This window comes from Microcaecilia unicolor, chromosome 14 (assembly GCF_901765095.1).
Source record: "Microcaecilia unicolor chromosome 14, aMicUni1.1, whole genome shotgun sequence".
Lineage (NCBI taxonomy): Eukaryota > Metazoa > Chordata > Amphibia > Gymnophiona > Siphonopidae > Microcaecilia > Microcaecilia unicolor.
The window spans coordinates 49,520,287-49,544,210 of record NC_044044.1 but is presented as its reverse complement, the minus strand read 5'-3'; the positions used below and the strand labels follow the sequence as shown (position 1 = coordinate 49,544,210).

At 43.7% G+C, this 23,924-nt stretch overlaps 1 protein-coding gene across 1 annotated transcript in view; it reads left to right on the top strand.

Annotated features, from left to right (window-relative positions):
• CASQ1 (calsequestrin 1) overlaps positions 1–23,924 on the top strand; it is a 109,027-nt gene that overhangs the window by 68,433 nt on the left and 16,670 nt on the right. Inside the window, 1 exon segment of the mRNA XM_030187108.1 lies at positions 20,748–20,793. Coding sequence (XP_030042968.1) covers positions 20,748–20,793 — 46 coding nt within the window.

Here is a 23,924-nt window from a genome sequence, read left to right as displayed (position 1 = left end):
CTCCCCTGACTCCCCCAGTGGTCATTAACCCCCTCCCACCAAACAAAAAACTACTTAAACAACTTTTTTTTTCCAGCCTGTATGCCACCCTCAAATGCCATACCCAGCTCCATCACAGCAGTATGCAGGTCCTTGGAGCAGTTGTTAGTGGGTGCAGTGGACTTCAGGCAGGTGGACCCAGGCCCATCCCCCCCTACCTGGGAGCCCTTCAAAACCCACCTGAAACCCACTGTACCCACATGTAGGTGCCCCCTTTCACCCATAAGGGCTATGGTAATGGTGTAGAGTTGTGGGGAGTGGATTTTGGAGGGGATTTGTGGGGCTCAGCACCCAAGGTAAGGGAGCTATGCACCTGGGAGCTATTTTAATTTTTTTTTTTAATTTTTAGAAGTGCCCCCTAGGGTGCCCGGTTGATGTCCTGGCATGTCAGGGGGACCAGTGCACTACAAATGCTGGCTCCTCCCATGACCAAATGCCTTGGATTTGGCTGGGTTTGAGATGGCCGGGCTCGGTTTCCATTATCGGCGAAAAACGAGGCCGGCCATCTCAAACCCGGCCATCTCTGACATTTGGCCGGCCCCAACCGTATTATCGAAACGAAAGATGGCTGGCCATCTTGTTCGAAAATATGGTCGCCCCACCCCTTCGCGGCGCCATCCTCGGAGATGAGCGCCCTTAGAGATGGGCGTCCCCGGTCGAAAATGCCCCTCCACGTCAGTCACTGGATAGTTAAATTAAAGATAAACTTTCCACAGTGAAAAAAATTGACTCCCTAGCTGAGACCCAAGGAGGAAATAGAAGTATGTGATTTCCTTCATCACCCCAATGTATCTTTATAAAATACTAGGGATAAAGCAGTACAAATTATGGCCTAAAATTTATTTGCAACCAACAGTATAGCACAAACATGTTTCAAATATATGTAGCCAGTCATTGTCTATGTACCTTTCTATGCATAAACTGTGAGGTAATTTTATAAAAGATCTAAAACTGAATAAAATCCTGCCTAAAAGCCTTGCTAACCGCATCTTCATTAACATGGTGACCTTCTTCTGAAATGTCTTCTGAAACTTCACACTACAGGGTCCATAATATGTACACCCTTCCAAAATAAGGGGAATTGCTACAGTGGGGAGCTTTTCCTATCCGCTTTGGAGACGCAATCCATGTCTGAGTAGAATAAGGCATCGTGAGCACCGTATTGAATAGATTTCTGTCTCAATGACAATGAGGACAACAAGAGAAGGCCACAGACCACATAGAAAGGGGGACCAATGTTTTCTTTAAATGCTATTCTGTTTTTTAAATTCACTTTCATTGTTGGCAATGATAAAAAGCTGCTTCTGACTCCCAGACTCACTTTAAATGGTGACGGTTCAGGGACTTCATGTTGTCATGGCAACATATCTTTATTGCCACGCTAGTACAGTGCTCATCCTTAAGTATATTTTATTTTCCTATTATTGCTTTCTTTGTTAGATCTACTGTCCTCTCCCCATCTTGCTTATGCTCCCTAAGGGACAGCATGCTAGCTTTATCATTGAAATTTATATTTTAAAAACAGGAGGGAGAGACAGTTGCAACTTATGTGATGAAATCATGACAACATTAAGCCCTTCATCCACTATCTTCCTGCCCTACCCCTCAAGTAAAAGTTCCATTTATCCGACCATTTCCCATCCATCTCCCTTTCACCCAGTGACATTTATCTTCCAGTTTTGTCTTTTTATATGATTGGCTGATATTTACCCTTTAATCATATCTCAAACTCATGACACTGAAGTAGAGATATGATGGGACTAGAGTTGGCCAGTAAGTTCTATATCATCAGGGACAGATTGAGACAATTCTGATTTTACCTTTGTTGCATCTTTAGACCTGCAGTTTCTTTCCATTTGTTGAGTAATTGCAACTACAAATCCATAAATATATTGGGGATAAAGCTAGGATCCTTGCTGACCTCTTGGAGTTTTTAGTGAACCCTAGATAAGACCTGCTCTCTGAAAGGAGACTTTTTGGTCATGTAATCTTTCTTTCATTCAAAATCAGCACTGTAGGTACCAAAAACAAAATACCTGGGGTGGGGGGAAGGGATGATGTCAATGCACCATGATTGGCCAAAAGCATCCCTCCTAAAATTGGGGAACTTGCTACATTCCTGCAAAATCATGTTAAAAGCCAATAGAAATCGACATCAGATTGGGAGAGAGCTTGATAGTTGGTAGCAGAGGCGTATCTGAACTTCGGCTGTAGGGGGGGCCAGAGCCAGAGTGAGGGGGCACATTATAGCCCCCCCCCCCGCCGTCGCTGCCATTGCCGACCCCCCACCCCCCCTGCCACCGTCACCTACCTTTGCTGGCAGGGGACCCCAACCCCCCCAGCCGAGGTCCGCTTCCTCCTGCCGCTGCCTTTAAAAATATTCCTTCAGCTGGCGGGGGACCCCAACCCCCGCCAGCCGAGGTCCGCTTCCTCCTGCTGCTGCCTTTAAAAATATTCCTTCAGCTGGTGGGGGACCCCAACCCCCGCCAGCCGAGCCGAGGTCTTTCAAGTTCTTCTTCATCCTCCGTGCTGTTCAAAGCTGCTGAATCCAGTTTCGGAGTCTGACGTCACTGCACGTTGTACGTGCAGGACGACAGACTCACAGAACCAAAGTCTGAACAGCACGGAGGACGAAGAAGAACTTAAAAGACCTCGGCTCGGCTGGCGGGGGTTGGGTCCCCCCGCCAGCTGAAGGAATATGTTTAAAGGCAGCAGCAGGAGGAAGCGGACCTCGGCGGGGGAGGGTTGACGGTGGGAGGGGGGTCCAGGGTGAAATCTGCGGGGGCCCAGGCCCCCGTGGCCCCATGCAGATACGCCCCTGGTTGGTAGACTGAGATGTATGGGACATCTATCAGTACAGAGACAGGTGTGGTCCAGGTAATCTGGTACACTTAACAGCAAGAAACAAAACAGTGAGGAGATATCGTCCAAAGCAAAAGGCAAAGAACCAAATGTCCTTAAAGAGTTTATTAATGCCAACAGAAAAAAGACAAGACACTTCCACTCAACTACAAATGTGCATGATATTAATAGTCAGACTTGACATGGCCGTGTTTCGATGATGTTGAATCAGGAGTCACTCAGTCCAATATTATTCTCACAGAATTATTGTACTAAGCACTGATAGCATAGACCCCGACACACAGATCATCACTGATGTGTAGCAGGTTTTACCACAAGTAGTTGCCTACTACAATATAATTCATGCGTGGAACAAACTCCCTGAGCCCATACGCCAAGCCCCCTCCCTGCCCATCTTCAAATCACTGCTCAAAGCCCACCTCTTCAATGTCGCCTTCGGCACCTAACCACCACACCTATACTCAGAAATCTAGACTACACCAACTTGACATTTTGTCCTTTAGATTGTAAGCTCATCTGAGCAGGGACCGTCCTTCTTTGTTAAATTGTACAGCGCTGCGTAACCCTAGTAGCGCTCTAGAAATGTTAAGTAGTAGTAGTAGTAGTAACTGTGTTACAGTAATACTGGACTGAGTGACTCCTGAAGCAGGCATCATTGCTGAAACATGACCGTGTCAAGTCTGACTTTTCATGTCACGCACATTTGTATTTGAGAGGAAGTATCTTATCCTTTTTCTGTTGGCATTCCGTTTTGCTCCCTAGAGAACCACGAGGTCTTTTGCTTCTTCATTGTTTTTTTCTTTTACGCATAAGAGCAGAGCAAAATAGCCAAACTCTAAGGCTTTTTAATCCATTGTACTCTACAGTACTCTAGGAGGGTGGTATAATGGAATAATCTGGTAAACATGCATCACCCCTTCCCCCTTGCTTAAGCATGTCTCCAACATAGCCTGAACTGCCTAAGTCATGTTTTTTAATGCTTGCGTGCATACACCTTCTTTTTATTTTATTTTATGGAAGTACTTTGATAAATTCCACAAACACTGTTGCAAACTATAACAGTTCCAATAGGTAACAAAGACATGATCAACGTCAATTGGCCTATCCTTCCTATTGTAGAAGACTTTTATATTTGATAATCTACCTACCCCCCCCCCCCCCCTCCATAGAATACCTCCCTTTCCCCTAAGAACCCTGTACAACACATAGTGGAATCATTGGAATCATTGTCCACAGAAATGTCTTGGTCATGACAGTATTACAGGCGATCGTAATTGGATCAGATTGCCATATCTTTGTTCATTTCTTAACGGCTTGCTTCTTCTCAGCCAGCAACTTTTCCATATCATACATATACCACAACTTAGAGATCCACTTTTGATGCAGTGGAACCCCTCATATTTCCAGGCACCTGCCATCATGAATGCACCTTCTTTAAGGGAGTTTCCAAAGGAACCATGTAGTCTGCTGCTTGTGGTACCTTCATGGAGCCAATCATGACCACAAGTACCCTGAGATAGAAAGGTCGTGGAAAAAAGGACATCACTTGCCCATTCAACAATTAGCATGCCATCTAGGACAAGTACATATCCTTAAGCAAGCAAGTCTGAATTATCTTCCAATTTTCAGTATCTCGTATTTCACTTTATTATGCAATTCATCTGCCAAGGAGCGAGTCCTTATGTAAACCAGAATAATTACTGATGACATCCATTACACTTAACTTCAAATAGAAGGCCCTTGATACAGTATCAATTTCTTCGGCTCTGCCCCCTTGATTGTCAGATGTCCTCAATTAAGCCTACTTAAGATTCAAAAGGAACAACATGCTCAGAGGACCAAAAAAAAATCAAGCATGTGACTTCTGCAGCACCAAATTTCCACCGAGGTTTGACGCCATAGGTTCTGGGTTCACACCTCATTGATCTTGTTGTCTGGATGTCTGTAATGAATATGTATGAGATTCACTACCATATGTTGGAGTCAGGAGGTATGCAAATCTATCTCATGCATATTTATTACAGATATCCTGAAAACTCAGACCTGGCCAGGTGTTGTCTTATGAAAGGATTGAACCACTCCATAGTAAGGATGTATAGAAGGTATCTTTGTGTTTGGATTTGTAGTCATGTATGTTACTTCCACACAAAAATCAAAAACAATGTTTCCAAACGTAAATAAAAGATGCTTGGGGCTTTGTCCCATCCCTTCTGCACCACCCCATAATTTACTTGCTATGGCCAGGATCCAAAAGGAGCAGAAGCATTGCCCAATTCCTCCTACTCGATTGGTGCAATATTCAAAATGGTGGCTTGTAGGGCTGGAAGGGGAGGTTTTCAAAAGGTTAGGTGATGATCATGTGTGTTATTTGCACACAAACATCACAACCAATGTAGCCAAAGTTAACAAGTCCGACTTTGGATGTTTTGCAAAAAATGTACACAATCTGAATAGAAAAAAAGGTCATTTTCAAAAAAGAAAAACATCTGTCTTTTTTTCGAAAATACTGTTTTGAACTTTTGGTTTTTGGTCCATTTTTGGAAAAAAAAAACACGGTCCAAGTGCAAAACGCACAAAATCAAGCCACTGGGATGTAGGAGAACCCAGCTTTTTAGTAGACTGGTCCCCCAGATATCCCAGGAAAGCAATAGGGCACCTCTTAGCCATAGCCACTGCCTTATCACATTGTTTCATCAACTTGAGATCCTCAGACACCATCACCCCAAGGTCCCCCTCCTGAGCTGTGCTTATCAATCTCTTGTCTCCTATTTCGTACATCTCCTTTGGATTTCTGCAAAGTGCATCACTCTGCACTTCACATTAACCATTCTGCTAAATTTTGGAGATTGATTCAGATGGTTTCTACTTCCTCTGGGTTTATCCTAGTGGTTAGTGCAGCGGACTTTGATCCTGGAGAACTGGGTTCAATTCCCACTGCATCTCCCTGTGACTCTGGGCAAGTCACTTAACCCTCCATTGCCCCAGATACAAATAAGTACCTGTATATACTATGTAAAGCACTTTGAATGTAGTTGAAAAAACCACAGAAAGGACCATTCCCCTTTCCTCCCATTGTGTCATCCACAAAAAGGCAAACGTTTCCTTCTAACTCTTCAGCAATGTCTCTCACAAATATTACACAGAATTGGTCCCATTACCAACCCCTGAGACACTCCATTACTCAACTTTTTTTTCCTCTGAGCAAATTCCATTTACTACCACCCTCTGTTATGTCGGTCAACTAATTTCCAATCCAGTTCACCACTTTGAATCCTAAGTTCAGCCCTCTCAGTTTATTCAGGAGTCTCTTGTGAGGAACCTTATCAAAGGCTTTGCTGAAATCCAAGTAGATTACATCTATTGCATGTCCTTTATCCAGTTCTTTGGTCACTCATTCAAAAAAATCAATCAGACTTGGCAGAGTTTAAAAGGGGGTTAGACGGTTTCCTAAAGGACAAGTCCATAAACCGCTACTAAATGGACTTGGAAAAAATCCACAATTCCAGGAATAACATGTATAGAATGTTTGTACGTTTGGGAAGCTCGCCTGGTGCCCTTGGCCTGGATTGGCCGCTGTCGTGGACAGGATGCTGGGCTCGATGGACCTTTGGTCTTTTCCCAGTGTGGCATTACTTATGTACTTATGACTTATTTGGCAGGATTTTCCTTTGGTAAAACCATGTTGCTTTGGATCCTGCAAACCACTGGGTTCTAGAAAGTTAACTATTTACTGTATTTATTAGGATTTATTTACCGCATTTTTGAAGGAATTCACTCAAGGCGGTAACTATCTTTTCCTTCAATAGCAACTCTATTATTTTCCTACCATTGATGTGGGGCTTACTGGCCTGTAGTTTTTCTCTTCTTCCCTGTCCCCGCTTTTGTGAAGAGGGACCACATCTGCTTATTTCCAATCCCACAGAACATCTCCCATCTCTAAAGATCTATTAAATAAATTCTTAAGTGGTCTCACTAGGATTTGTCTGAGTCCCTTCAGTATTCTGGGATGTATCTTATCTGGCTCCATAGCTTTGTCCACTTTCAGATTTTCAAGTTGTTTATAAATGCTTTCTACCATGAACAGTGCAATATTCACTCCATTTCCAGAATATTTATTTATTGCATTTGTATCCCACATTTTCCCACCTCTTTGCAGGCTCAATGTGGCTTACAATACATCATGGATACTGGAAATAAGAAGAGAATATACATTCGGTTTTACAGAAGGATTTTGGGTTGCATGGTAGTGGAATACATGATAGTGGTATAGCAGAAGATATTATAAGACATTTCTGGATATATTTGGAGATTTTTACATGTGTTGATCTTTGTGGTATATCTTGTCAAAGAGCATAGGCGCCCCGTATAAGAGGCTTGGGGAGGCTAAGCCTCCCCAGCCCAATCGTGGACTTCCGCTTGTGATGCAGCCCACCCCCCCCGCCCCGCGCATTTTGATCTTTTATTTCCGTGGCAGCGACGTCAATGAAGAAAAAGACTACAGGCTCGCTGCCAGCTTCTCCCTTCTCTCTGCACACAGTGTCCCGCCTTCTGCGGTGATGCATTTCCTGTTTCCGTGAGAGCGGGACACTGTGTGCAGAGAGAAGGGAGAAGCTGGCGGCAAGCCTGTAGTCTTTTTCTTCATTGACGTCGCTGCCACGGAGCGTATGGAGGTAAGTTCCGCCCCCTTTAGCCTCCCAAACAGTTGGGCTACCGACCGTCTATGTCAAAGAGATAAGTCTTCAGTAGTTTGCGGAAGTTGGTCAGTTCATAGATCGCTTTCAGGTTGCGTGGCAACGCGTTCCAGAGCTGCGTGCTCATATAGGAGAAGGTAGATGCGTGCATTAATTTGTATTTTAGACCTTTACAGTTGGGAAAATGAAGATTAAGGAATGTGCGGTAGCTGACCATGATCCTTCTCTAGGATTTTCTTCAATGAACACCAAGGAGAAGTAGTTGCTTACTTTATCCTCATCACTCTCCACATAGCTTCTTTCAGTCTTACAATTCCATTCCTAGCCTTTCTTCTTTCCCCAATACGTCTGAAAAAGGTCTTGTCACCTGTCTTTACATCTTTAGCCAATTTTTTCCGCCTGTGCTTTCGCTAACCGTATTTCCCTCTTTGCTTCTTTGAGTTTAATCTGGTAATCTTTTCTGTGATCCTTTTGTGGTATTCTTCTGTATTTCTTGAACTCCGCCTCTTTTGCCCTTATTTTTTCAGCCACTTGTTTGGAGAACCACATAGGCTTCCTGTTTCTCTTGTTTTTGTTTACTTTCCTTGCATAAAGATGTTTTGCCATATTTATAACAGCTTTCAGCTTGGACTACTGCCCTTCCACTTCTCCTGTGTCTACCCATATCGTCAGCTCTTTCTTCAGGTATTCCCACATTTCACCATTTGCTCTTATATCAAACCACATCATGTGACGATCGCTGTTGCCTAGGTGGGTACCTGCCTGGACATTAGAAACACATCCAGGTAGGTAAATAAAAGATTCCTGGGACTTTGTCCCATTTCTTCTATACTTGCTATTTACTTGCTATGGTTCCATAGGGGACCTAGTATCATAGTAAATGATGACAGCTAAAGACCTGAACGGTCCATCCAGTCTGCCCAACAAAATAAACTAATTTTACATGGTTTAAGATACTTTATATGTATACCTGAGTATGATTTGTCCTTGCCATTCTCAGGGCACAGACCGTAGAAGTCTGCCCAGCACTCTTCTTGTACTAAAAGTTCTGAAGCCAACATCGAAGCTCCTTAAATTTACAGCCCATCCATATCTATTCAGTTACAATCAGGGCGTAGACCTTAGAAGTCTGCCCAGCGCTGGTTTTGCTTCCCAATTACCGGCATTACCACTCAACGGAGAGAACCAATCCCCAATTCCCCTTGCTCCATCAGTGCTACATTAAAAATAGTGGCTTGTAGGGCTGGAAGGGCGAGGTTTTAAAAGTTAGGTGGTGTATTAGTCAGTGGAATTTTGTTCATTTGTCATTTCTTTCCAAAATGAAATGAAAACACATCCCCACTGAACAGGAAAGCATGACGCGGGTGATCTAAGAATTAGATACAACAGTCATAAGAACTGGGTTGAATAAAAAGCTTTAGTATTACACCATAAAACAAGAAGCAAAACATAATAGCACTTTAATTGCACAGCAATAAGTGCCATTTTCATATGTGGTTGTATGAATTATGGCTTGAAGGAGTGGCAGCTCTCTTTTGCAGTGGACCAAGTATGTCCCAAACCTTCGTCTGCTGCACCAGCTGCACATCATTTTTAGACGCTGCAAGGTCGAGTTCTGCAGCGGAAGCAATAAATAATTATAATAGGTTTTTGTTGAGAGCTTGGTACACGTGTAGAATGATCTACAGCAGCTCAGTAGGAGCAGAAGGTAAGATCTTCCCCAAACAATAGCTTATTTTCAATGTTACAGAGCAGAGCGGGCAAAATGTCGGAGCACAGCAATTAACAGACACAAAGGAGAATTCAATCCAGTGAGTGCTGGCATATTCTTCAAACTAATTGGGAAATACTTCTGAAGATGAACAATCCAAACATCCTCCCTTTCTGTTTACTCAAGATGAATAGTTTGCCAAATGACTGTCTGTCCGTTGCAGATGTGACTCCCTGTTTCAGTCCATTTAAGAAAGTCCATATTATTCGGAAACAGTGATTTGAAAGGGCCAAGGTGAGGAAGAGGCACAGTGGGTCAACTCTGGAAAGAGGGACTGGCAAATGTTTTTCCATTGGTGTGATATACAGGCCTTCTTCACAGACAGAGATATAATTGAACACATTCAAGATATAGCTGTTAAAGAGGCAGTATGTCCGCTGTTGATTGGGATATCCCTATTGCGGGGTCCTTTAGAAACAAGGAGATCCTGGATTCTCTACAGGAGAGAACTATTCCAGCAGTTGGTAATGGAACCCAGACGGGATGGGGCCATACTGGACTTAGTGTTATAATGGGGAGAGTGTTTCTAATTATCTGGCATCCAGTGATCACCAAATGGTGTGGTATAATATTAAGATAGGTGTGGAAAGGGTTCATTCAAAAGTGAAGAGAAGAGATGGCTGAGAAGAGATATGATAGAAGTCTATAAAATAATGAGTAGAGTGGAACGGGTAGACATGAATCGCTTGTTTACTCTTTCCAAAAATACTAGGACTAGAGGGCACGCAATGAAGCTACAAAGTAGTTCATTTAAAATGAATTGGAGAAAATATTTTTTCACTCAACTCTGGAATTTGTTGCCAGAGAACGTAGTAAAATCAGTTAGCTTAGCAGGGTTTAAAAAGGGTTTGGATTGCTTCCTAAAGGAAAAGTCCATAAGCCATTATTAAAATGACTTGGGGAAAATCCACTGCTTATTTCTAGGATAAGAAACATAAAATGTATTGTACTTTTTTGGGATCTTACCAGGTACTTGTAACCTGGATTGGCCATTGTTGGAAACAGGATGCTGGACTTGATGGACCTTCGGTCTGTCCCAGTATGGCAATACTTATGTACTTATGTGGGGTTTAGTCAGGCAGGAGCCTCTCCTATCCACACAATCCCTTTTGAATATGAATCGAGGGCCTCAATTTTGGGCCCTCAACAATTGGTCTAATGACAGTTTGTCCAATGGACAATTGGTCTAAAATACATACCACCTGATTCTATATACCGCACCTAGCAGTCCGTCCTGAAATCTAAGCATATTCCATAACAACGTGTGTAACTTAATTGGCTTATCAAGCTAATCAACGTTAATAACAGCACGTAACAGGCAACAATGAGCACAAATTGGCAATAATTCGAATTTACATGTATAACTCGCAAAGCGCATCCTGCAATGAATTGCACCTAAATTCTAATTGCATACTTCAAAAGGGGCATGGGCAGGGAAATGGACATTTTATGGGCGTTCCTAAATTGACGTGTAGTTACAGAATATGGCCCAGTGCATATAATTCTATGCGCTGGGATTTACGCCACGTTTTCATTGGTGTAAAGGGAGGCGTGTAGTTTTAGGTGCTGGGATATCAACTAAGTGTATTCTATATACTGCGCTTAAACCTAGGCACCGCCTATTGAATATGCTTAGCCAGAAATGTTTACCGCGCAGATTTTTTACGCACCTTATATAGAATCTGGTCCATAACTGCTAATGGATCCGCTGGTCTAAAAGACAATTGGTCTAAACAAAAGAGGAGACAGGATACTGATGCAAAAATCAATGTAATTTTGTAAGAAAAAACTACAGCAAGACACAGAAATTAGAGATTAGCACACAAACTTTATGAAAAAAAAGTTAATTTTATAAACTTCTATATAGGTGCCTTCAGCACCTAACCACCATACCTCCATTCAGGAAATCTAGACTGCTCTAACTTGACATTTCGTCCTTTAGATTGTACGCTCCTTTGAGCAGGGACTGTCCTTCATTGTTAAACTGTACAGCGCTGCGTAACCCTAGTAGCGCTCTAGAAATGTTAAGTAGTAGTAGTAGAAAATTAATATGAGAAAATTAAAAAGCACGAAAGTTGGTCAATGTTCTGGGCAATGCCACATAGAAAATCCAGAGTACTGTGTGACTTTGCACCTCTGTTGCATTAAGTTACTTTTTTACCTATTGTACTACAATATCAAGTCGCTTCCAGGGTTAGTGCCTTGATTAGATTAAAAGACTCTTCACAAAAAACCACCAAAGAAAAAGATGTGGGGACTATTGAGTAATATACATAAACATGTCCCAAACATCAATATGGAGCACAGGTCATAAAAAGTAACATTTTAGTATCTGGAGACCATCAGATCTAACTGCCTCACACAGCCATCAGAACACCATGTGTTCTATCGCAATAAGCGAAATGGTGTGGTGCAAATCCTCATAGGCTCTCCTCATTATTTTACAACTATTACATTCTTATATTTCTTTTTGTCAGACTATCCTGCTTATAATCGAAAGAGAAAAACGCCTATATTGTGACCCAAATCGGGAGATAGACGTTTATCTCCCAAAAACGAATAAAGCGGTATAATCAAAAGCCGAATTTGGACTCCGTCGCGGATGCGGACAACGTTGATGGGGGCGTGTCGAAGGCGTGGTGAAGGCGGAACTGGGGCGTGGTTATCTGCCGATCAGAGATGGGCGCCTTTCGCCGATAATGGAAAAAAAATATGCGTTTTTAGCGAGAATTTAGGGCACTTTTCCTGGACCCTGTTTTTCCACGAATAAGGCCCCAAAAAGTGCCCTAAATGACCAGATGACCACTGGAGGGAATCGGGGATGACCTCCCCTGACTCCCCCAGTGGTCACAAACCCCCTCCCACCACAAAATATGCTGTTTCACAACTTTTTATTTTCACCCTCAAATGTCATACCCACCTCCCTGGCAGCAGTATGCAGGTCACTGGAGCAGTGGACTTCAGGCAGGTGGACCCAGGCTCATCCCCCACCTGTTACACTTGTGCTGGTAAATGGGAGCCCTCCAAACCGCCCCCCAAACCCACTGTACCCACGTGTAGGTGCCCCCCTTCACCCCTTAGGGCTATAGTAATGGTGTAGACTTGTGGGCAGTGGGTTTTGAGGGGGATTTGGGGGGCTCAACACACAAGGGAAGGGTGCTCTGCACCTGGGAGCTCTTTTACCTTTTTTTTTTTTTTTTGTAAAAGTGCCCCCTAGGGTGCCCGGTTGGTGTCCTGGCATGTGAGGGGGACCAGTGCAGTACGAATCCTGGCCCCTCCCACGAATAAATGTCTTGGAGTTATTCGTTTTTGAGCTGGGCGTTTTCGGTTTCCATTATCGCTGAAAAACAAAAACGCCCAGCTCAAAAAAAGATAAACGTCCATGTTTTTTCGAAAATACGATTCGGTCCGCCCCTTCACGGACCCGTTCTCGGAGATAAACGCCCATGGAAATAGGCGTTTCTGTTCGATTATGCCCCTCCATATATATCTCATGAAAAAACTAGTGTTTCTAAGAACACTTATCTTAAAAGACAGCAGCTTGAAGATATCAGAGGTATCAAAGATATCAGAGAACCCCCTCTGATATCTTCAAGCTGCTGTCTTTTAAGATAAGTGTTCTTAGAAACACTAGTTTTTTCATGAGATATATATTGTCTGACAAAAAGAAATATAAGAATGTAATAAATAGTTGTAAAATAATGAGGAGAGCCTATGAGGATTTGCACCACACCATTTCGCTTATTGCGATAGAACACATGGTGTTCTGATGGCTGTGTGAGGCAGTTAGATCTGATGGTCTCCAGATACTAAAATGTTACTTTTTATGACCTGTGCTCCATATTGATGTTTGGGACATGTTTATGTTGATTAGATTAAAAGCATGTGATGTATTCTCATTATCGACTTTAAAAAAGTGATCTGCCACATGACAAATGTATGACGTCACATCTTCCCATCTGGGAATATGCCATCAGTGGTGATCAAAGCGCTCGCCACCAATGGCTGAATATTGGACTTGTTGATTATAAACATAGACCTGCCATTCATTTATCTAGATTTAGATGAAGTGGCTGCCAAAAAGGCAAGCAATGTTAGGAATTATTAAGAAAGGAATAGAGAATAAATCAAACAGTATCATGATGCATTTGTATTGCGCCATGGTGCTACCGCCTATTGAGTACTGTGTGCAATTCTGGTCACTGAATCTCAGACAAGATATAGTGGCACTGGAAAAGGTACAGAGAAGGGTAACCTAAATGATTAAGGGGATGGAAGGACTCTCATATGAAGAAAGGCTAAAGAGGTTAGGACTCTTCAGCTTGGAGAAGAGACAGCTGAAGACACTACTACTACTACTATTTAGCATTTCTATAGCGCTACAAGGCATACGCAGCGCTGCACAAACATAGAAGAAAGACAGTCCCTGCTCAAAGAGCTTACAATCTAATAGACAAAAAATAAATAAAGTAGGCAAATCAAATCAATTAATGTGAACGGGAAGGAAGAGAGGAGGGTAGGTGGAGGCGAGTGGTTACAAGTGGTTACGAGTCAAAAGCAATGTTAAAGAGGTGGGCTTTCAGTCTAGATTTAAAGGTGGCCAAGGATGGGGCAAGACGTAGGGGCTCAGGAAGTTTATTCCAGGCGTAGGGTGCAGCGAGACAGAAGGCGCGAAGTCTGGAGTTGGCAGTAGTGGAGAAGGGAACAGATAAGAAGGATTTATCCATGGAGCGGAGTGCACGGGAAGGGGTGTAGGGAAGGACGAGTGTGGAGAGATACTGGGGAGCAGCAGAGTGAGTACATTTATAGGTTAGGAGAAGAAGTTTGAACAGGATGCGAAAACGGATAGGGAGCCAGGGAAGGGTCTTGAGGAGAGGGGTAGTATGAGTAAAGCGACCCTGGCGGAAGATGAGACGGGCAGCAGAGTTTTGAACCGACTGGAGAGGGGAGAGGTGACTAAGTGGGAGGCCAGCAAGAAGCAGATGTGATAGAGATCTATAAAATCCTGGAGTGGAGAGGACTGGGTAAACATGAATCTATCAAAAAGTACAACGATCAAGGGACACTCCAAGAAATTATATAGTAGCACATTTAAAACAAATAGGAGAAAATATTTTTTCATACAATGCATAGTTAAGCCAGAGCAAGCGGTAAAGCAGTTAAAATAGCTGGGTTTAAAAAGGTTTGGACAAATTGTTGGAGGAAAAGTCCATAAACCATTATTAAATTAGACCTGGGGAAGGCCACAGTTTATTCTTGAGATTAAGTATCATGGAATCTTCACACTTCTTGGGACTTTGCCAGATATTTTGTGATGTGGACTGCCACTGGACCTTCATCTGACCAGTACAGCAAGTCTTACGCTCTTATGCTATGTTCTTATGAGCCTACGTTTTGCAACTAGTGCTAAATTCAGTGCTAAGCTTCTAACTCTTTTCCCTGCCCTAGATCTGCCCCTGTTGCCACCCACTTTTCTTGTTCCTAAATTAGGAGTTTAATAACATTTTGAGCATAAAGTTAGGCATTCAGCCCTAGTAAATTTTGCAAATTGGGCCTCCTGTGTTTTTGGACCACTTTACTTATCAGTTCCATCCTAGAGGTGAAAGTTTGGGTTTTTTCCTGAGCTGAAACCTTCATTCGTTTAGACCTGACTAAAATTATAGGTGACAGGAACCTATAAAAAGATACTGTTAATCCATTTTTTGTGATGAGTCTCATAGTCAAGCAGGAGGGACCCTAGTGGTATGCTGGCTGAAGTTCAAGGATGCAGCAAGAGAAACCCAAAACTAGGAAGATGTGGATTTCTGCCTGATGTAGCTGCCTTCCCCTCGGGTTGAGTCATCAGGTGCTGACAGGCACCAGGCTCTGGCCACCCAGAGTTGCAGTGCTGGACACAGCTAAATGCTGTCATGAAGACAATCACACAAAAGGAGGGCCACACTGGAGACTGGAGCAGACTGGGACAAGAGCATAGCAAGGAATTAGGGTCTGGTGGATCACAGTGGGAAGTCTGGGTCTAAAATATGTCATCAGGGAATTGGGGTCTGAAATTAGGAGGAACTGATCGGGGCTTGGATAGGACAGAGGCAAACGCTAGAGTGGTGGAAGACCAAACTCAGGTATAGGAAGCAGGTGAGACAGGAAATGATCTCAAGCAAGATAGCCTCTGAAAGGAAGTGGGAACCATAAAGCAGAAGAAATCAAACCTGCTGGGAGAAACATACCAACACCTGATGGTGGGAGGGTGGAACTTCATTTCATCATGAAATCCTTCAAGAAACAGAGCCATCTGCAGGCAGAAGCGTAGCCAGGTTGAGGGTGCGGGGGGAGTGGAGAGTGTGGACTGCCAATGGCACCAATGACAGATCATGTAAAAAAAAATAGGCGCCAGAGCTGTCAGAAGTCCATTTGGGGGAGCGGCCGCTCCCCTGGCGACCCACCTAGCTACGCTTCTGCCTGTAGGGTAGTGGTGGAACTTCACAACCCCAAATGCTTTTTGATCTTCATCTCTATAATTTGTACATTACCAAAATTTGTCAACTGATTTTTTTTTTTAAATCACTGTTCGTTCCCAGCTCTTCAAATTAGACAGTAAAATATTGCCAGACAGTGTGGAAACCCAGCAGATACAGTTTGGCAGTTTGACTTTTAAAATAATTATGAAGAGAAGTTTGTACAGAAAGGCAAGCAGCTAAAACACCTTTGTGCTATCCTTTGACAGAATGGCATTTTGTTGACTATGAGTAGGGCTTAGCATTTAAAATGTAAGTGCATGAGTTACCTGCCTGATGTGAATTCAGAAACTGTGTTTGCTAGATCATGGCAGATGGCATCCTAGTATCCTTCCACCAGGGGCAGACTGACCATTTAGGCAAATGGCCAGTGCCCAAGGGCCCAGAGAGGCTGCCCACCGCTGCTGCACATTACAGCCCACCCCCATCCTACCTTGAAGCGCCCAGGTGGTCTAGTGGCATCTGCAGGAGCAGGAAAAATCCCACTCTTTCCTGCCTGCTGCTGCTACTCTGCCTGCTGGCACTGCTGTGTTTTAAAAATGGCTGCAGAGACTGCCAAGACCCGCAACACTACCGCGGTAAGTCTTGGCAGCCATTTTGAAAACACAGCGGCACCAGGCACGGTAGCAATGGCGGGCAGGAAAGAGTGGGGTTCTTTCCTGCCCCCCAAAAAGCCACTAGACTACCAGGGCCCTTCAAGGTAGGACCGGGGAGGGCCCACTTTGGCTCAGGGTGAGTGGGAGGAGAGCAGCAACTGTGGCGGTGGGGAGGGGGCTGTAGTGTTCGGGAGGGGGTGGCGGTGCGGCGGTAGGTCAGCGGTGCAACGATGGGGTGGCAGGCAGTGGCTGGGAGGCCCCAATAATCTTTATTGCCCAGGGGCCGTGACCACTGACAGTCTGCCCCTGCCTTCCACCATCTAACAATATCGCAACAGGGTGAATCTGCCAAAACCTTGAGCAAAAAGAAGTTTGAGGAATGTGCTTTATTGTTTATGAACTGATCAATATTTGGAACAATCTAACCAGCCACTGGTCAGTTAAATTGCTTGTTTGGGGTTACCCACTACTATTGCCACTGAAAATAAGCTGTTAGCACCTAAGTGAAAACCGGCTATTTGGGGGGCGTTCCAGAAGTCTTATCTTCCGCCTCGACCGATATACTCATATCACCCCTCTCCTCAAGTCACTTCACTGGCTCCCGATCAGGTACCGCATACAGTTCAAGCTTCTCCTACTAACCTACAAATGCACTCGATCTGCAGCCCCTCATTACCTCTCTACCCTCATCTCCCCTTACGTTCCTACCCGTAACCTCCGCTCTCAAGACAAATCCCTCCTCTCAGTACCCTTCTCCACCACCGCCAACTCCAGGCTCCGCCCTTTCTGCCTCGCCTCACCCCATACTTGGAATAAACTCCCTGAGCCCATATGCCAGGCCCCCTCCCTGCCCATCTTCAAATCCTTGCTCAAAGCCCACCTCTTCAATGTCGCCTTCGGCACCTAACCACCATACCTCTACTCAGGAAATCTAGACTGCCCCAACTTGACATTTCGTCCTTTAGATTGTAAGCTCCTTCGAGCAGGGACTGTCCTTCTTTGTTAAACTGTACAGCGCTGCAAAACCCTAGTAGCGCTCTAGAAATGTTAAGTAGTAGTAGTAGAAGTGGCTGATTAAGTATTGATATTCATCACTTAACCAGCCTGGGTAACCACATAAACGGGACCACATAAAACACATCCTACTTTTATGCGGCAACCCATGGCCGGTTAAGTTCTGAATAGCTGTGTTATAGCCTGAGCTGCAGACACCGGATATTCAGTGCCAAATCGTGGCCATGGCCTGTGACTGAATGTCTGGGAATATCGCTGGCAATGATCAGCAAATCGCTCACCACCGCCGGCTGAATATTTACCCCAAAGTTTTGCCTGTCTCTTATTGATACTCCAAAGAGAACCAAGACTATAAGCTTACTGCTGAAACACATTGATCAATGATATAACTCCACCAATGTGTATAAATTTTAAAAAAGTATTTTACTCACAAGAAGTGATGTGACGAAAAGTCGGCTCTATCCTGAGTGTTTGTGTGGCCTTAACCCAAGTCCCTGATGAAAGATTTCTTGAAACCCGCGGTGTCGGGCGTTTCCAGGGGAAGTTGACCAACTGGTCTTACACATGAGCAAATGAGGGCGAAGTGATAGTTGTCAATCAACATTGTTCAGATAAGTTTTTGTTTTTCATTTTTGTATTCTGAGTAGCACTTTGGCATACACATTACAGCACTTAAAAAAAAAAACTTACGAGAGTAGCCCGATGAAAGAGGTTCTATGCCACTTGGCAATTAAACAGTATTGCCTAAAAATAGCGGTTGTTGCTGAGGGCACTCTTAAAAAATGTTTCTCTAAAAATATGAAAAATGAAAAAGAACTTGTTAAAGTAAAATACTTTTTTTAAAATGTATACACATTGGTGTTGATATTTGTGGAGTTATATCATTCATCAATGTGTTTCAGCAGTAAGCGTATAGTCTTGGTTCTATTTGGAGTATGATTACTTATTACCAATGACTGTGGGATTGATTTGTAACTTGTCTCTTATTGAGACATCGGTCCATGGCTCTAGTGTAATGATATCCTGTCAACTCAAACCAATTCCAGTGGCTGATCACTGATAGAGCAGGGGCGTAGCCAGACACCCACTTTTGGGTGGGCCTGGGCCCAGAATGGGTGGGCAGAACTCTGCCCTGTCCCACAAGTGATTTGGTCTCTCCCTCTCTCGCCTGCTTGCCATATGGTCTCTCAAACATCCCCCTCCCCCACACCTTTTAAATAGCAGATTTTCACTGGCAGCGAGCAGCAACTAATACACACTGCTCATGTTGGCCCCCACAGCTTTCCCTCTGATGCAACTTCCTGTTTCTGCATAGGCGGGAATACATCAGAGGGAAGGCTGGTATGCAGGAAGGCCAGTTGTTGGGAATTTTCGGCTGGTGGGGCTTGGGGATCCCTGCCAGACACTTCATAGGTGTGCTGCTACTGGGTGGGCCTAAGCCCAGTGGGTGGGCCTGGGCCCACCCAGGCCCACCCTTGACTACGCCACTGTGATAGAGACCCAGAAATTTAAGTATGATCATTACCCCTCTCTGGTCACACAGCGACAGTTCAGCAAAATTCATAGAGGAACCCAAACTATTGCTACGTCATGCAAGGTTCAGCATTAGGAGTCACGGAACGAGAAAGGGACCTGGGAGTCATCATTGATGATACGTTGAAACCTTCTACTCAGTGTGCTGCTGCAGCTAAGAAAGCAAATAGAATGTTAGGTATTATTAGGAAAGGGATGGAAAACAAAAATGAGGATATTATAATGCCACTGTATCGGTCCATGGTGCGACCGCACCTACAGTATTGTGTTCAATTCTGGTCGCCGCACCTCAAAAAAGATATAGTGGAATTAGAAAAGGTGCAGAGAAGGGCGACAAAGATGATTAAGGGGATGGGACGACTTTCCTATGAGGAAAGGCTAAAGCGGCTGGGGCTGTTCATCTTGGAGCAAAGGCGGCTGAGGGGTGATATGATAGAGGTATATAAAATAATGAGTGGAGAGGAAAAGATAGATATGGAGCGTCTGTTTACGCTTTCCAAAAATACTAGGACAAGGGGGCATGCAATGAAGGTGAAGTGCAGTAAATTTAAAACAAATAAGAGAAAATTATTCTTTACTCAGCGCGTAATTCAACTCTGGAATTCGTTGCTGGAGAATGTGGTTAAGGCGGTTAGCTTAGCAAAGTTTAAGAAAGGTTTGGACGGCTTCCTGAAGGAAAAGGCCATAGAATGTTATTAAATGGACGTAGGGAAAAATCCACTATTCCTGGGACAAGCAGTACAAAATGCTTTGCTCCGTGGATCTTGTCAGGTGACTGTGACCTGGATTGGCCACTGTCGGAGACAGGGTGCTGGGCTAGATGGACCTTTGGTGTGACTCAGTATGGCGATGCTTATGTCTTATGTCTTATAGAAGTGTAGCGTGCTCTTTGTCTCCTCTGAAGCCTTGTCTGTTGGTTTACAGCAGTTGGATGAAGAGTTCGAGGAACAGAGGAAACTGCAGATAAATGCCTTTATTCTAAACATTTATTTGCGTAATAAGTGTTAGCGCCTATATTACAGAATTGCCCCCTGAGTTTCAAGGACATTGTGGAGGCAGACACAATCAAAGGTAGATGAAATCTTTAAAATTTGTATTATGGTAGATTAAAGTAATGCCCGACATGGCCGTGTTTCATCCAACACATGCTGTTTCAGGGGCTTAAACATGACCTTATGGTGTCAGGGATTCAAATCACCATGAGGCATTACAACACCTCCTAGCTCCAGATGAGGGCTCATGATGCCCACATAGGAACCCCCATCTGGAACTAAGAGGTCCTTTAATGCCTCATGGTGATGTGAATCCTTGACACCATAAGGTCAAGTTTAAGCCCCTGAAGCTGCTTGTGTAGGGTGGAACACGGCCATGTCGGGCATTACTTAATCTACCATAATAACGATTTTTAAAATTTCATCTACCTTTGATCGTGTCTGCCTCCACAATTTCCTTCCTTGTCTACCTGTTTCTTGGGACCATCCCTAACTTTCAAGTCACCAGGGTTGCTATTAAAGCAGCCATACACTAATAACACATGCCAGTTCACGCGCTAAGAGTTTCACGCACTGTAGTAAAAGATCACCTAAATATTTTCAGTTTTTAAAACCTTTCAAAAATGGCAGCGATAAGCAGGGCAATTGTGTTCACCTACTTTGACTTCCATTTGTGTGGTGGATAGATCTGAATGTTTCCAGTCATTCAAACATGCCTCGTTCTTTATCTTTTGTAGACCAACACTGAGAAAGCTGAAACCAGACAGCATGTTCAACACTTGGGTGAGTCCAGTTGACATATTGAAACATAAAATAACAAGCTATTACGTATGCCACCCTGGGCAGTTACTTTGAGAAGAGGAAAGACGGGTTGTAAATTTTATAATAAATTTAAGTCCTACTTCCTCTACAAGTTAGTATGGGTTAAACTCCCCAAACGTTGTCCAAATTTAGGTGCCAAAATTCTGGGCGCTAGGGGCCAATTCTATAACAGCAATTATGGGTGTAATTGCTATTATAGAATGCCATGTAAGTTGGCATTTATAGGCGCAGACATTAAAGCCATATCAATGCTTGGTGTAGATACGCCTAAATGTTGACCATTGTGTGTGTAAATGGTAGCATGCTATAGCATTTAGGTGCAATGTTTGTAGAACAGTGTCTAAGGGTAATTGTGCTTGTAACGTCAAATTAGTGCCAATGAATCCTATTTTACAATTAAGGCTCAATAATGATACTTAAAGCCAATTAGCACCTTAAAGTGGCATACTGTGTGCCTATCGTAACTGCCAAATGTGCGTGCTCCTAGTGACCTGCTACGGACAAGCTTACCACGAAAGGTCTTTTTCAAGACCACTTTTGTAATATAGCCAATCACTTTACGTTTGGTTCGTCACACGGACCAAATCGTGTTTCAGACATTTCAGACTCATATATGCTACTCATAGCGGGAGACTCCTGATGCAGGCCTGTAGGCCGAAACACAACAGTTGTGTCGAGTCTTTTCTTCAATAAAGAAGTTTTTATGATATTGTCTCCAGGATTTGTATTTCCGTGATCAAACATCCCACTTTTTACCTATATCTGGGAAATAATTTTAAGACATGGGTGGGGGGTATAGTTTGACAGGTGGTGCATATGCAACATACACACCTGGAATAAATAAGCCGCTGGCGCATGGCCATTAATACAAAAACTAGAAAATCGGCCATTTTACTGCTGAGGTAAAAATGGCCTTAGTATGTGGGAAAGACTCACGTAAAGGTGCACTAAGACCATTTTCTACTGCAGCTTAGTAAAAGGGCCCCTATGTCCCACTGGATATCCACCCATCAATAGTTAGTGCCATTAGGAAACAATTCAGCACACGATATATCAAAAGGCAATTTGAGTTTAGTAAATTAATTTGTCTTCAAAAGCATACAAGCAGAATGGACCAACCTAATGGCATGAAAAAGAACATCGGAGTCAACCAGAAACATCCAGGTGATTCCAAGGAGATGGAAGTAGTAATACACAATTTATTCCTTAAAAATGATGACTCATGACTCGACACAGCACCATGTTTCAGCGATGTGCCTGCCTCAGAAGCCTTAAACGTAGATGATAAACTCGTTGTGATTAAACGTCTAAGAGACACTAAAAGAAGATGCAGTCTTTATAAAGACTGTACATCCAAAAGTTAGCTATTGTAGCGTACTGCCATGAAAACAGTGTGGTCATTAAAACCAGTAGATGTTTATTCACAACAATTGGGTTTATCATCTACAGTTAAGACTCCTGAGGCAGGCACATTGCCAAAACACAGTGCCATGTCGAGTCATGAGTCATAATTTTTAAGGAATAAATTGTGTATGACTACTTCCGTCTCCTTGGAATCCTTGGATGTGTCTTGTTGACTCCGCTACTCTTTTGTCTGACTTGTTAACGTCTGTAGTGGTCTCAGCTACTCCACCTTGGTGCTTGATCTCTATGAAAAAGAACATAATGCTTTTATGTTTTTCTCAGCGCAGGGAACTGTTGCTCACCCTTAGATTTTTTTTTATTACAAAACAGCAGGATTTCTGTTAGCAGTTTGTTTAATAGAGATCTGCATTTTTTTTTGCAACAACATGGAAAATAGTGCTATCATTTTCCATGTCATTTTTTTGCCTAAAACAAAAGGAACAAACCCCAAATTTCTGTGTCTTTCCTGTGTCGTAAATAGCATACTTTATTTATGAATAATGCACACTCTTTCACAATTCTGCGCTCTTTCCAACAGAGCATGCACCACTAATGAAATACTCCTGAAATGAAAATTCCTGTAAATCAGTAGCATAGTCAGGAACTTTTTACAGGGGGTGCATCTCCCCCCTGTCCCCCTGTGCCATGCTGCCCCCCCCCCCATGCCACAGCCCCACACCCACACCCACCTTCACCTTAAAATCCTCTCGGTTTAGTCTTCACCCAGGCTACGGCAGCAGCAACTCGTAGGCTGCCTGCATCTTGCTCCGGGACTTCCTCCATGAATTGTCCCACCCATAGGCCAATTCAGGGAGGAAGTCCCGGACCAGGCCACAGACAGCCTATGAATGCTGCTGTCCAGGTGAAGCCGAGAAGATTTTAAGGGGGGCCGGGTCTGACAAAGGGTGCGTTCACCACGACACATCTACCCTAAATATGCTTTGCTGTAAATGACACAGGAAATGAAACATGACAAAATCTTTTTGAGCTGCAGACCCCTGTTGTTTTAAGCAGCCCTGGATTCATTTTCACTGCCGGCTATTCTGCAGTTCAGGCAGAGATAGGAACCTTTCATGATTAAAACTCATGTATTACCAATGTAACCCTCATGCACTAAAGAGAATTTTGGTAAATATAGCACACATTGGTTCATTTGTTCCCAGTATTATTAACAATCCTTCTTACAGGAGCGGAATGACAGGAATCTGCGCCCCTGGGTAATAAGAGGGTCCTGCTGCCCCCCCCCCCCCAAGCCCTGGGTTCCATATCCCTTCCCCTTTTCCCCTGGGTCCCACATCTCTCCCCCCTCCCCAGATCCAACATCTTTCTCCCCCACTGCAGTTCCTTGTGACTCTGGACAAGTCACTTAACCCTCCATTGCCCCAGGTACAAATAAGTACCTGTATATACTATGTGAACCACTTTGAATGTAGTTGCAAAAACCAAAGAAAGGTGGTATATCAAGTCCCATTTCCCTTATCCATTTCCCTCCCCCACAGATGCAACATCTCCCCCTCTCATTCTTTCTCCCTCCCTCCCTTCAATGCACACTCTGTGCTCCCTTCCACAGGTCCCAACTACTCTTTCCCCCTCCCGAGGCCAATTATCTCCCTCTCTTTGGATCTGGCTGTCTCCCCTCACGTTTACCTGAAAAGTCCCTTTCTCCATACAGGGCCCCAGCTGTCTGT